Source organism: Elephantulus edwardii, unplaced genomic scaffold, assembly GCF_000299155.1.
Source record: "Elephantulus edwardii isolate Elephantulus edwardi_28Jun2011 unplaced genomic scaffold, EleEdw1.0 scaffold00031, whole genome shotgun sequence".
In the NCBI taxonomy this organism is placed as follows: Eukaryota; Metazoa; Chordata; class Mammalia; order Macroscelidea; family Macroscelididae; genus Elephantulus; species Elephantulus edwardii.
In genome coordinates, this window is record NW_006399781.1 from 7,055,175 (window position 1) to 7,070,460 (window position 15,286).

At 43.9% G+C, this 15,286-nt stretch overlaps 1 protein-coding gene across 1 annotated transcript in view; it reads right to left on the reverse strand.

The window, feature by feature from the left end:
* Positions 1-401: 401 nt before the first annotated feature.
* The window catches only part of KLHL6 (kelch-like family member 6), a 94,719-nt gene continuing 79,834 nt past the window's right edge, over positions 402-15,286 (reverse strand). The window contains exons 4-7 of the mRNA XM_006884054.1: positions 12,233-12,470; positions 5,787-5,989; positions 3,178-3,391; positions 402-793 (exon numbers count right to left, since the gene is read on the reverse strand). Coding sequence (XP_006884116.1) covers positions 492-793; positions 3,178-3,391; positions 5,787-5,989; positions 12,233-12,470 — 957 coding nt within the window. The 3' untranslated portion in view covers positions 402-491. The remainder of the gene's footprint in view (positions 794-3,177; positions 3,392-5,786; positions 5,990-12,232; positions 12,471-15,286) is intronic.

The following is a 15,286-nucleotide window of genomic DNA, read 5'->3' on the forward strand; positions in this document are numbered from 1 at the left end:
ATAGCCTCAGAAACCCACTGAAGTGTCTCAGTCTGTTCCGACTGGATAGAAATGAGTTTGAGGGGTTTTTTATTTATTCTGTTTTGGTTTTAGTTCCTGCTTCTCTCCGTGAGGAAGACTAGCCAAATATTCCTGGCTGGTGTCAAGTATCTCTAAGGCCGTGACTTCCCTGGTAAACTGAGGTGAGCCCCTGGTGGTTGTTGTTATGTGCCGTAGAGTTGCCTGTGACTTCATAGCTACTGTATGAACAACATCCCTAAACCCTGCTTTATCCTGTGCCAATCTTACTGTCTCTGACACACCTACCCTCATTACCCCAGTCACTGAGTCAATCCTTCTCATCGAGGGTCTTCCTCTCGTGTGCCCTCCCAAGCGTGACGTCCCTCTCCAAGCATTAAAACCCTCAAAATGCAAGCCAAGCCAGCTGCCTGCAATGGGCCTGGAAGTGACTGAGAGCAGAGGGGGTGGGGGTCCTCTGCCCTCCTCACCCCTCAGACAGACAGGGCTCCGGGCACGATTCTGCGGATGTGGGTGTAGGACTTCCTGATGGTGACGCTGCCATGGTGGGACACCCCCCGGGGCAGGACGCACTCCTCCGTCAGTTTCTGGGCCTCGGGGTCCCAACACAGCACGGTGGCGATGACCTCGTTCTTCTCGTCACGGCCCCCGGTGATGTAGAGCCGGTTGTTGCAGGGTGAGATGCCGCAGCTGGCCCGCTCGTGGCTGAGCTGGGTCACCAGGCACCAGCTGTCCTCCAGGGGGCTGTAGGCGTACAGAGCTCTCATGGCACCCCCTGCAAAGGAACAGAAACATGGTGAGCCTAACTGCATGCTGGCTGTCTTCTGGTGGCTTAGTGGTAAGGAGTTGTGCTGCCACCCTAAAGGCATGTGGTTTGAATCCAACCACAGCTGAAGGAGGAAAGATGGACAATGTACGGCCTCTATAAACATCCTGGAGGGTCAGCTATGAATCAGTTTCAACTCGGAGATACGTTAAAAACAATAGCTCAGGTAGAGTCTGGCCTTCCACTACTGGAAGATAAACAGTAGCTTTGATGGCTCACTAGAAATCTAGAGCAGATGAGTGAGGGTAGAAAGGCTGAGAGAGTTCACCTCAAAAGACTGAAGTCATTGGGTTGGAACTGACTCAAACTGATCCTCCAGAAGGAGCCAGAGGCTGTAAATCACCAGGGAAGAGAGTGTCTGTCTTTCTCCAGAGGAGTAGGCTGGGTTGGAAAATCCAGACTAAAGTGCTACCTTTGAGTTAGCTCCATAGCTTTCTCCAGACGACGCCACCAGTCTCTGAGACCCTTCACCAGGCCCTTTACAATCTACAGCCAGGTGCTAATCGGGACACCTGGTTTAACATAGCTGCCAAAATGGCAAAATGGCCCAAAACATATACCACCAAGACATGTCCGTGAGGACGTACTACCTGATACAGAACTCAGTTCACGGGCCCAGTTCTGACAGTCGTTTACTTTTACCCTGAGTACCGCTGTGCCAGTTATAAGACTTCTACAAAACATATGGAAAAGGGCACTTGGCACACAGAAGCCATCCGGGGACTGGCTTAGAGGAGATGGTGTCTCTTTATACGCTGAGAATGACCCAAGACAGGAAGCCGAATTACCCATGGTGGGATTAGACTTTAGAAGCAGTCATGAGGCAGACCATAACTAATTCACATGACCCAAAGGTAAGGGAGAAATGTGGTTTTTCATTATGTTTTTCAGTGTTTTGCCTCCAGGAAGTGTTCTCTGATTAGTGCACATGCAGTGGGTTTAGTTATTTTCTGGCATCTCCTTTATCCATAGTCCTTAATCTTGGCTGCACATTAAAGTCAACTGGAGCTTTTTAAAAAAAATACAGTTGTACTATTGCCTAGTGTTCTCCTCTCTTAAAAAGCTCTAAACCAGTTCCCTACACATCAATTCTGACTTAAAGAAACCCCATGAGTTTCCGCGTGGAACTTCCCTCCACTGGCTATTTATGACTGCGACCTTTGGGAAATAGATTTTCAGACCTCCTTCCAAAGCATTCCTAGGTGTCTTTGAACTACTAACCCTTTCATTTGAACCACTGACCCAAAAAAAGCAACCCACAGCTGTTGAGTTTATCTCAACTGATAATTAAACTATGGGACAGAGGAAAACTGCCCCATAGAATTTTTGAGGTTGTAAATCTTTATAGGAGGAGATCGCCTTACTGTATTTGAGGAGCAACAGAAAGGTCCACACCCCTGAGCTTTTGGTTAGTAGCCCAATGTTTAACCTGCAACACCACCAGAGTTCCTTCCCATCACTAGAGAACTCCTTAAAGCTCTGTAGGTGATCCTAATGACTTGTCAGAACTGAGAACCCCCATCCTTAACACTTGGCAGCCAGCTGTGGTCTAGCCTGGCCAGTCATTCCTCCAGGCTAAGGTGATGTTTCAGAGACCCTTACCACAGATTGCCACAAACTTCATAAATATAATCATATAAAAAGGTATACTTTCACAAAGCATTAAATGCTACAACAAAACTCACCTCATTGCATAAGAGTCAAGACTCATGAATGATCCTCCAGCATCTTTTCAGGGACTGCAAATCACATGAGAGGAGATTGCCTACCCCTCTTCCAAGGAGAGACTGGTGGGTTTGAATGGGCATAAAAGTACAGCCCTTGAGTTAGCTGCACAATTCCCTACAGATCAGGCCACCAGAGCTTCCTTACGACAAACAAAACACAAAATAAGAGATGATAGCTACCATTTAGCTGGTATTTGTTGGCATGTTAGTTGCATAAATAGTTGCTTGGCTACTAACCCAAAGACTAGAGGTTCAAGTCCAACTCAGAAGAAAGGCCTGGCAATCAACTTGAAACAAATCAACCACTGCAAGCCCTCTGGGGTTCGCTTGTACTCTGACACACTGGGCCTCAGTGAGTCAGCATCAACCCAACAGCAACTTTGTTTGCAGTGTACTCAGCACATTTCAGTTTCTGTACTTTTGCTGATGTTTACAACACAACTCTGTTCCTGCAACAACTTCTGGCTCCTCTGAGCCCCAAATTGGAGATAAGTGTCATATGATTGTGGGAATTGTGTGGGTTCCCGAGAGGGAAGTTGTCTAATGCCTAGCCCCCTGGCAGCCTGGGGTTCAAGTGCATGAAGAAGAAACCGTTCACTCACTCACCAACAACATAAATGCGGTCCCGAAAGCTCACTGCATTTATGCACTTCGCCTCCACTGGCATGGGCGACTTTAAATTCCACTTATTGGTTGCTGGGTCATAGCACTGAGTCTTATCTGTGGCCAGTTTCCCATTAGGCCCACCCCCAATCACATAAAGTTTCTTCTTATGGCTGGTGGCAGCGAAGGAGCTGACATGGACAAGAAGGGGTGCAGCCTGCAGAGATAAGGGACACAAAAAGAAGCTGTCAGTCATGTTGGTCAAAATTGCTAAAGAGACACAATATAGACAAGAAGTCCAGGGACATCAATAGTCTTTGCCTAAAGCTACAAGGCCCCATGGATTTGACGTTCTTGAGCCATAGAGAGAACCAAGCCACACATTCCCCTACCCTCCTTGCAGAATTTAGTCCGGCTAGAGCAGGCTGTGTTGGCATGTTTCCAGCCTGTTTGTCCCAAGATTGGAAAATACAGCAGGAACAAGTGTGTGTTCAGATAAGGTCAGTCAATGCTGGAAAAAAAAAAACTTTCCAAAACCCTAAAATAAATTAAGGTTTTTTTTTAAAAAAATGTTTACCGAGCACCAGTAGGTGCCAGGCATTTTCACTGGTACACACATCCAAGAAGAAAAGTGAGTGTTAGACAAACAGACTCTCACTTTGGAACAATGTGTGCAGACTTTGCAATGGATGGAGGCGGTACTTCTACTCCACAAATTCCAGGGCACTGAAGAGTTCTTTCTTTTCTTTTTTTTTTTTTTGAAGAGTTCTTTCAAGAGCCTCTTGCCCATTTCGTAACTCTCCTGGGTCATTAACTCTATAATGGGACTTGACGATTTGAGAAGATCCCTCATAAAGATGAAGGGATATGGGTGTTGCAAATGCTAACACTTGACTACTAATTGAAAGATGGGTTGTTCGAGGCCAGCTACAGGTGTCTTGGGGAGCTCTGGTGGCCTAGTGGGTGGGAAGTTTCCTTGCCAACCAACCAGTAGTTCTGAGGGAGAAAGATGGGCAGTCTCTCCCATGTGATTTACAGCCTCTAGGTGGCCTAGTGGTAAGGAGCTGCACTGCCAACCCAAAGATGCTTAGTTTGAATCCAACAGCTGTTATAAGAGAAAAATGGATAATCTCCTCTTATGCTAATTATTGTCTCTGAAAACCCTCTGGAGGGACAGCTATGGACTAGTTCTGACTCGATGGGACATAACAAAATCAAAACCTATGAGTGAGTTCCAACTTGACAGCAATAAGTTCTTTGAATTTTGAGAGGCAGCTTCTCTGACAACCGCTTTTTCTAAAACCTCTTTGAGACATAGTTTTCCTCTGACACATGTGGAGTTACCATGAATGGTAATTATCAGCGACTAACGATACATACACACCTATTCCTCACCTACCGACTCCCTCATTATCTGACATTTCACATTAAGGAAAATTATTTAAAGTCCATCCATCTGTCTTGCACATTGATGCCATATGCCTGGCAGTAATGGACATCACAGTGTGAAGTGAGAGTAATGCCGGTTCTGGGTAATAGGGTTAGATGTCAGCTTGGCTGGACCATGATTCTCAGTTATGCAATGAAGAGATCTGGAAGTTATAGAATTAGATCTGGTATTTATTTAATGATGTATTATTAATTTGGTAGTTATGCAATGATGTAGTCATCCTCCCCTTTGTGATCTGATATGCTATCCTTCATGTTCATATAACACTGATTTTCCCATAATGACCTGATCTTTGGAACCCTCCCATGCTGATAAATAAGTAGGTGTATATACCACTTTACAGGTTTTTAGATACCAAGTGGATGCCATGGTAACCTGGGAAATTTTGCTTTTGTCTGGATTGGTCATGGTTTACACTCTTTGCACTGACACATGACTTGATAAGAAGAGTGTTGTTACGTATTGTAGAGTCAGAACTGACTGGAAGCTGACCCTCCAGTGGGTCTTCAGAGGCAGTAAATCACGTGGGAGGAGGTGGCCCATCCATCTCCTGCTGAGCAGCTGGTGGGTTTGAACATTGTTCCTTTGGGTTGGAAATATAATTCTGTACCTCTAAGCCACTAGAGCTCTCTAATAAAAGGAAAGGAACTTGAAATTGGAAATGAGCTGCAAGCACAGGAGATGAAGTTGCTTTACTTTTTCCTGAATATGATGTGTATCTGTGGTGATGTGGTTTAAATCTTACATGCAAGTATATACATGGTTCATTATTAAAGGATCCGTTAAGAAGGGCTGACTTCTAAGCATTATCAAATGATTTGAGTTTAATAAACACTGCAATGAAAGGATCCTTGTGTGGTCAGTAAAGAACAGAGGCATCTGAGAACACAGAGACTCTGGCCTGTGAAATGGAAACCCTGAGAGCTAGGCGGCCACGTGAGCCTCCTCAGAGGTCTGGCCAGGACAGGACATGTGTCTGCACAGAAGAAAGCCATTTCTTCAACCTCATCATTGGTGCTGCGGCTGTGATGCCTACGAAGAGGTGCATCATCACAAGTTCTCAGAGGGAGCAGAGACACCAGAAGACAGCCTCCTCTGTAAGAAAATACCCATTTTTAAGCATTGGATCAGAATCACAGCTTCTCATGGACATTGTCTCTACCTCTGACCAGCAGTTGTGGAAGGGGTCATAGGTCTCCACGTTGTTGAGCCGCTGTAGGCCGTCAAAACCTCCAAGCACGTAGACCTTGCCACCCAACACCACCATCTTATGCCGCCAGCGGCCTATGTTTAAATACTCAATTTGAATCCATTTGTTGATGGAAGAATTATATTTCCAAACTTCGTGCTGTGTTTCTTTGCCACCTGTACAAGAGATAGAAAGAATTGGAGAAACAACCCTTAGATTTGACAGAAATATAGCTTTTCTTATAATTTCTTCCAAGTCCTTGAATGCTTAGTCCCTAGACAGATGCCACAGACTGGACTGGAATTTATGAAGACCCTGGGTTGAAATTCTGCCAGGTCAGTTGCTGAATCTGTGATCAACTGGGCCATTGTGATTCATTGTATTTTTATTGGCTGATTTTCCAAGCATATCATCAGGCCTTCTTCCTAGTCTATCTTGGCTTGAAAGTTCTACCAATGAAAAACAAAGAACTCATGAAACATTATGCTAAATGGATGACCCTGGAGGACATTATGCTGAGTGAACTATCTCAGTCACAAAAGGACAAATACTGCATAGTGTCACTGTTGTAAAAGGAGACTGACATCGGAGTTGAGGGGAACCTAAGAAAAGAGGGGATAAATAATGTATACTGCGTTGAAACAGATGAAGGAGAGATCTGTTTAAAAGGAATATAGGATTAGTTATTATTTTCATGACAAGATTACAGAAAAAGAAATGCATAGTAAAATGGACTGTGGACTTGGGGGATTGTGTAACAATGAGAGACCTTTTTTTCTTTTCAAAGAGAAAAATGAACTGGGGAGGAGAGGTGGGGAGGGAGGAAAATGTGCAACAATGAATGAATGGGGGAAAATTAAATGGAAAGAATATGCTATAAAAATATGCATGTTAAAAAAAAAAAAAGAAGAAGAAAGCTCTACCAAAACTTGTTTGGCACCATAACAGCATACAAACCTCCAATGACAGGTAAATGGTGTCTGTACTTGAGATGCTCTGGGCTGGGAGTCAAACCTGGGCCTCCCTCAGGAAAGTGACAATTCTACCGCTGAGGCAGCAATTCCTCACAGATCCACCAAAGCAAACCCAGGTGGACCAGGGGGAGCAGTGCAAGGCAGAGGAAAATTATGTACCAGAGTGTGGAGAAGGGTGAGTTATGTGCGGTGAGAGGTGGATAAGAGTAAGCGAGGGCCATTATGCTAAGTGAACTAACTCAGTCCCATAAGAACAGATATTGTCTATTATTGTAGAACATGTATGAGGATCCAAAGGGAGAAAGGTGGAGGAGAAGGGTGAGGATGGCAGAGGGCAGGGATGGCTAATCATAGGGTCGCACAATTTGGTGGATGGAGAGAGGTGAGTGAAGCAAATGGGAAAGATCTGGTGTGAAAAACAATGTATACAAACTTTTAAACAAACCAGTATAAAATAAAATAATAATACCAGTAATAAAAGAATGAGCTAGGGCCAAAGGCTTCAGGGAGGTGAGACTCAGGTCAGTCTTGGTGAGTGGGGTGCATGAGAACCTGTACTTAGTATTTGTCCCAAGGAAGAGTAGAAAGTAAGTGGTAAAGGGAGCCTTTGGAGGACAGGGGTAGTAAGACCTGGATCAGCAGGAAAATCAGGAGGTAAGATTAAGTTCATTGTTTGCTTGTTGTTGCTGTTGTTGTTGTTGTGTGTTGTTGAGTCAGAACCATGCCATCGCTGACACTTCCGTGACTTTTCCAGAGGCAGTAAATCCCATGGGAAGAGACTGCTGATCCTTCTCCCACAGTGCAGTTGTTGAATTTGAACCATGTGGTTTGGGGATTGCAGCACAGATTCTTCCCAGTAGGCCGCCAGAGCTCTCTCAGGTCTTCCTTGGTAAGTGGAGGCCACAAAAGCCTGAACTTAGCGTATGTCTCAAGGAAGAATAGAAAGTAAGGCTGAGTGGTAAGGGGGACCCTTTAAGGGCTGTGAATCAGTGGGCAAACTAGGAGGTAATATTAATTTCCATGTTTGCTTAGTTATATTTTAAAAATAGGAAAATGACCAAACAATTGGAAAATTCATCTATGGTCTATAAAAATTATAAGTGAAGCTTGACCTATTTTTAATGGAAAGTATTTTTCCATTAAACAAGTATGAGATGCTCATAAACAAGTAATCTGCAAGTGAACTGGTAGATATTTCCCTCAAGATAACTCTCTTAATAAACAAACAAACAAACAAAAAAAAAAAACACAACCCCAAGTATAATTCACCATGGAGGGAAAGAGACCAAGACAAAAGAGAACTGACTTTTTCTTTTTTTTTCCTTTGGGGGAGTTTATTCACAGTCGGAGAGGGAAGCAGGGAGGGACCCTCTGTGGTCTTAGAGGCCTAGTTCCCAGCAGACACAACACCACGACTGGACAGAGGGCCGAGGGACATCGTGGGGAGCACCAGAGATGGCTGCCCACTCTGTCCTTGGTCCCAGTCTATCTATCCTGGCTGGGTCTCAGGGAGGGGCCTGCCCAAGGGTGGTGGCACTGAGAGCCAATGGAGGTGGCGGAGGGCAGGCTGGGGTGGGCCCAGCAGATGACACAAATGGAGGCAATAAATACTGGCAGCCAGATACCTGGCTCTGGCTAAGCCAGATGGGCCAGGGAAGGCTTTGTCCAAGGGTGACTCTATAGTACAATGGGCAAGCACAAGGGGTGGTCAAGATGAGGCCACCAGCCCTCCTGAGGGACTCAAGTTTTGGCATCTCCGAGCCACAAAGCTGTTCCCACGGCCCTGACAGCCTGAGAACAGCACCCAGCACCTCTGGGCATAGGGGTCACAAACAGGACAGGAACATGCTCATGCAGACACAGGATGAGGTTGGCGAAGGCCCGCACACACGAAGGAGAACTGACTTTTGTGGTGATTTTAATTAAGTATTTTCCCATATCAACACAGAGAACCATTAGCTACTTGATTTAATTTTTTTATTTTGACCCTATGTACAACAGCTCTGAAGCCTGTCCTGTCCTGAGCCAGTCTCACTGACTCCAACACACCAACCCCCACTGCCCTAGTTACCGTATCAATCCATCTCATTGGGGTCTTCCGCTCCTGTGCTGTCCCTCCACCCTTTAGAGTGTGATGTCCTTCTCCAAGGACCAGTCCCTTCTGGCCACGTGCCCAAAGTATGTAAGACAGAGCATCAAAATCCTAGCCTCGAGGAGAATCTTGGTTTCACATTCTCTAAGACAGACCTATTTGTTTTCATGTGGTCCATGGTATGTTCAAGACTCTGTTCCAGCACCACAATTCAAATTGTCTATTATAAAATGTAAATAGCTGATAATGTCACTGAGTTGTACAGTAGAAACTGTTGATTTGGTGTCAGTTTTGTTACTCAACAACAACAAAATAGAGGAAGAGTTTAAAAATGTAAACTATACAATAGTTTAGTAGGCATGTAGAAAAATGAATACTATTATTTATCACAATTGAACTGTAAATCATTAACAAACCTTTTTTGAGAAAAAATTAGCACTATATACCAAAATTCTAAATGCACTTAGCTTATTGACCTGGCAAAATTCCACTTTCAAGAAAATACCCAACTACTAACATAAATATAGAAAGGTAAGAATCCCGTTGCAGCACTTTTTTCAGTAAAGAAAACGAAAGCTGAAAGCAACTGGGAAGATTTAAAAAAAAAATAAATAAAATAAAACGCCCATTTAATAGACTGCCTTACAGCTGGTGAAAAGAGTATTAGCAGTGATAAGGGTGGCTAACCACACTGAGCTCTTCTTGTGTGATTGTTTAAATTCCACTTCGTGCTGTACATGTACTGAATATATATATATATATGATAGATTTTTCCTAACAACATGTAATCATATCAGCATACAAGTTTTGGTTACTGAATTACTTATAATAAGCATATTTTCACTTACTACTTATGTTATTCTAAAAAGGAAACAAATGTAAAAGAAAGAAGGGCAATTTGTAGAATTAAATGTATGGTCTATGTTATAAAGACTATAATTCCCAAACTTGTCTTCCCCGTAGGTGCCCAGACTTGCTTCCTTCCCCAACCCGCCAGTATGATGAGGCATTACCTCCAGGCTGAAATGTTACAAGCAGATGTGCCTTTGCCACCTCCTCACTCTGTCCTCCTAAACACATCAGCCATGAAGGCCACATGTGGATGTATTGCATGATGGAAAGATTCTGAGTGCCTGAATGACTGAGTGGAGCAGATTCATCCACTCATCAATCCCCTACTTCTTTCTTACTGTGCCATCCTATGGCACTGGGATTTAAGAGTTGCTCCAGAAGCTAGCACTTCTTGACCTGAAAAATATGTAAGCCCACAGCAAGTTGTGCTGCTAACCTAAAGGCCATGCATCTCTGGAAGTTCAAATCCACCAGTGGCTCCACTGAAGGATGATGGATAATCTCCTCCCATGAGATTTACAGCCTCGGAAAAGCAATAGAGGGTCAGCTATGAGTAAGAATCAATCTGAAGGTGGTGAGTTTTGAGTCTGTGTCACTTTTATAAGACAAAGCATGTGGAATTGTAGTGGCACAATTAAACTGTCCTATTTTACCTTAAGGGAGCTCTGATGATTTAGTGCCAAGGAGTTGCTCTGACAACCCAAAGGCAGGTGGTTTGAAACCATCTCTTGGGAGAGAGATGGATAATATCCTCCCATGTGACGAAGAGCCTCCGAAAACCTTTAGAGGGTCCTCCATGAGTTGGTTTCAACGCAGTGGTGCATAACAACATTTTACTTTATATTCAAATATTTTAAATTTTGATTTTCCACAATTAAAAAACAATTTGATAAGATAATAGAAAATTATAACCTAATCAATTGAGTTCATAAGGCCAAATAAGAACTGAACTTCCAATGAGAGAAAGGGATGTTTACTTCCTTTCTTAAAGGCCCACAAAGACCCAGGTGACTCTTGATGTAATGGGGAGCATAGGACCTGGGCTTACAGATGGAATCCCGCCTAACACCCACTGAAGGGTGTCATCTTAGGTGAGTTCTGTGACTTCCCCAAGCCTTGTTTTCCTCTCTCCATCTATGACCTTGAGATTTAAAACATCAACTTTTTACAGAATCGAGTAGTTTGTGAAGCATTGAGTTGCTGATGGAAAGAGCCCATTTGAGCCCACTTGCCACACAGTGAGAGAAAGACGGAAAGACTTACAGCCTCAGTGCAGGGTCACCTTGGATCATTACACAGCGCTGCATTTTTTTAGTTGTTTTGGTTTGGTTTGGTTTTTTAAATACATAGGGAGTTGATGTGAAGAGCAAATGATTAAATGTTATTTAAGTACAAATTAATTTACTGAACAGTATGGACGAGAGAGACTACAACAGGCAAAAAATGTTTATGGTATGTTTGCTGTGTGGCATGAGATGTCTGGTGGACTTTCATGGAACTGATGGTCAAATGGAAAAATGAGGCATCACATATGGTAAATAATTAAGCAAACAGTGTTAAAGCTGAGTGGTGGTGCTGGAGAAGAGGATTGAATATACCATGGAGTGCTAAGAAAATGAACAGGTTCATCATGGAGAGGGTTAAACCAGGCTACTCCTTGGAGGCAAGAATTCTGAAGCTTTGTCTGGCCTACTTTGGACACATTGCAAGGAGGGACCAGTCCTTGGAGAGGGACATCATGCTTGGGAAGGTGGAGGGACAGCGCAGGAGGGGAAGATCCTCAATGAGGTGGATTGATCCAGTGACTGCGGTAATTGGGGTGAGTGTGTCAGAAACAGTGTGATTGGCACAGGATAGAGCAGGGTTTAGGGCTATTGTACATAGGGTCGCTATGAGTCACAGGTGACTCAACAGCACATAACAACAACAATGAAAAAGTACTGGGAGCTATTGGAAAACACTAAAATATGATTTAAGAAATTAAGTGGGTGTGGGACATATTTGGGGGGAAGAATAGAAGGTAGTCTTCTTCATTGCTGTGTTCCCAGGGCCTTGCTTAAAGCCTATAGAGGAGATGGAATAAACGCTAATGATATTTTCCTTCTTCTTTTCCATGAAGGATGGAACTTGCATATCTGCTTCCTCAGATCCTAACAAAAAAAGCTACCACAGTTTGCTGTTATTATGTACCATTGAGACAGAACCGACCCATAGCTGGCCCTTCTAGTGGGTTTTCAGAGGCAGTAAATCACACAGGACGGGATTGTTCATCCTTTTCTGGCAGAGCACTTTGTGGATTCAAGCCCAGCTTACTGATTATTACAGCGTGCTCCCTATGTTCTGGGCACTGCCAAGGTAAGACTATTGGCTTCCCTATCCTGACCCAGTACGAGTTTTATCATTGCCATATCATTGTACTTCCTTTAGAAGAATTGCCCCGCTCAGGAAAACACACCATGCTGTCGGAAGCATGATTTTTTTCACCTCATAGTCCTGCTTACCTGATATGTAGACCTCGTTTTTCAATGTCACACATGCAAACTCCACCCACTTCTTGTTCTCACTCTCCAGCTCATGCTCGGTCAGCGGGAGCTTGGCCACCTCCAGACGGCTGCGCCTCAGGGGGTCCAGGCAGGTGACTTCTGCCACAAAGCGTTCATCCTTCGTGCAGCCACCAATGATCATGAACACCTCAGACTGGAACTCGTGCATCCTGGGCTTGGTGCGCTCCGAAATGATCTGGAAATAAATAGAGTGTATGGAGTCAGAGCAAGAGTTCAGACTATGGATCCAGATAGAAGAGGACCTACATTCCAACTCTACCATTGCAAAACTATGTGACTTGAGCCTCAGTTTCATCATCTGTATAATGAGAAGCTTAGTGGTGAAAACCTCAGAGGCTTATTGAGAGGCTTATATGAGATAATATGTTTGCAGATGTTTGTACAAGGCTTAGTACATAACAGTGACTCAGTAAATGTTACCTTTTGTTGTTTTAAGGACTCCAGGTCTCCTTATCATAAAACGGATTTCCTGCTTATCCCCTCTTGTCTGATATGAAGCCTTCGTACCAGGAACTTCATTTATGAGTACCACCCATTCCCCTAAGAAGTCCTGGACTGTGGGCTAAAAAAACACATGGAAGTTTTTGGAGTCTTGACCAAGTGAGTTATCCACCCCACATGTATATTAACCTAAGTGAAAAAAAAAAACCAGAAATTTGGAAGTCAAATATAGCCAGGCTTTGGTCCCGGCTCCAACCACTGATGACTGTGATAGGTAGTCTTAGAGAAGCAAACACAACCTCTGTGAAACACCTCCAGACATTTGGGTCACCAAGCACCCATGAGGTAGGTTAGCGGAGTACCTGGCACATAAGCAGCCCTCCACAAATGAGGCAACCAACAGGAGCAGTAATGGTGATTTAGTAGATGCTCCTACCAGAGCTCCCTTAAATCACATTTAGTAGGTAATTTAAGGCAGCTCTGGTGACTAGTGCTAAGAAGCTGTGCCGTAATCCCAAAGGCACACAGTTCAAATCCACATGCTACTCTGAGGGAGAAAAATGGGCAATCTACTTCTGAAACCAGCTGGAGAGGGAGCTAGGAGTCAGTTCTGATTTAATGACACACAACAGCAGCATGTTGATATTAAGGATCTCTGGTAGGATAGCCCAATCCATGTTAGACTGCTAACCAAGGGGTCAGAGGTTGAAATCCACCAGCCACTTCTGGGAGATGAAAACAGAATTTCCAGGGTCACATGAACTGCAAGCTCCTTGATGACAGAGGGCTTGGGGTTTTGGTTTATTCTGAGATGAAGGGAGCTCTGGTCATGTAGCCCAGAGAGCTGTGCTGCTAACCTAACAGTCACGCTATTCTAATCCACCCATGATTCTGCTGGAGAAGAATGAGCAATCTCTTCCCATGAGATTTATCCACTTGGAAATTCAGTGGAGGGTCAGCTATGAATAAAGTCCAACTTAATGACAATGAGTTTGTGAGTTATTGATATGAGGAGTCCTAGTGGGCCAGTGATAAGTACTTGGCTGCTAATCCAAAGGTTAGCAGTTCAAACCTACCATCTACTCTGCAGGAGGAAGAGGTTGTCAGCTTTGGAAACCCTATGGGGTAGTTCTACTCTGTCCTATACAATTTCTATGAATCAAAATCGACTGGCTAGCAATGAATTATCATTTTGGTTTGGTATATTGTTATTGGAGTCCCTGGGTGGGACGAATGATTAAAACCCTTGGCTACTAACCAAGAAGCTGGCAGTAGTGGTGAGCTGCACTGCCATCCTAAGGGCAAGTGGTTCAAACCCACCACCTCTCCATGGGAGAAAGATGGACAATCTCCTCCCATTTAATTAAACTGCCTCTGAAAACCTACTGGAGTTGGTTCCTACTTGAGAATACACAACAATAACAAGCCATGTAGTATTATTTGGGGAGAAAGGCCTGCCACTCTGCTTCTGAAGGGTCACTCACAGCAGTGAAACCCTGTGGAATACAGCCATACTCCGAAAACTACAAATTGCCAGGAGCCAGTGTCAATTTGACCATAGCTGGTTTTGCTTTTGAATATTGGTATTATTAGCGGAGAGGAAGAGCTGCCTCGTTCTGGGTTCCTTTCTCCTCTGGTGAGAAACTGAGGCCTCTGGTTACCACAGCCATCAGCAAACTGAAGCCTGTCAGGGATCCTTTGAGAGGGTTTAAGGTGGATCCTCCAGCATCACCTGGAGTTTTGGCATGACCTGGCCGGCAGCTTAACTGCAACCTCACCAGATGCCAAGTGCCCAAACCACTCAACCCCACTGCTCCTCAGCTCTTGTGCGTGAGGTAATAAAAGTTTGTTTTCATCCACTACATTTTGCATTAGGTGTTACCTAGCAATTCTAATTAGTGGAACTAGTTAGGGTCTAGAACTGCCAAGTGCTGGCACTGTAAAGAAATTGTAGGTTCGGCATAATGTTAGTCCCAAAGTCGTGACGAGCACCAATCTCAAGTTTGAGATGGACAAGTTTGGTAAGTGGTGTATAGACATGTTTGCAGGAGACTCGGACGCAACAATCAGGCTTGACCAGTTTATTTTCAGACTGACAAAAATAGAGCAGACAGTTTGGTCTTACTGACAGCTTACAGTGCATGGAACCTAAACTGCACACAAACAGAAATGACTGAATTGCATCAGCAAGGCTATTTCTTCCCTACATCCACCACAGATACACACACGCATGCGTGCGCACACACGCACACACATCAAAGCAGCATACATACATCAAGATGATCCTGGAAATTAAGGAGGACATGAAATCAAGGGGCAAATTTCTTGAGTCCCCAAAACTCACTTCAAGGCAGGCAAGACGGAAGGAAGGATGCTGTTAAAGTGAGGGGAGTGCAACTAATGTGAAACAAAGCACGTATAAATTGTTGTATGGACAACTATCCTCTAGAACCTTTTACCCAAATCACAATAAAATTCTCATTAAAATATTTTTTATTTTATTAGTTTTAATGAACATTTACAAGGATTTTGGGTTTTTATTCCTTCATT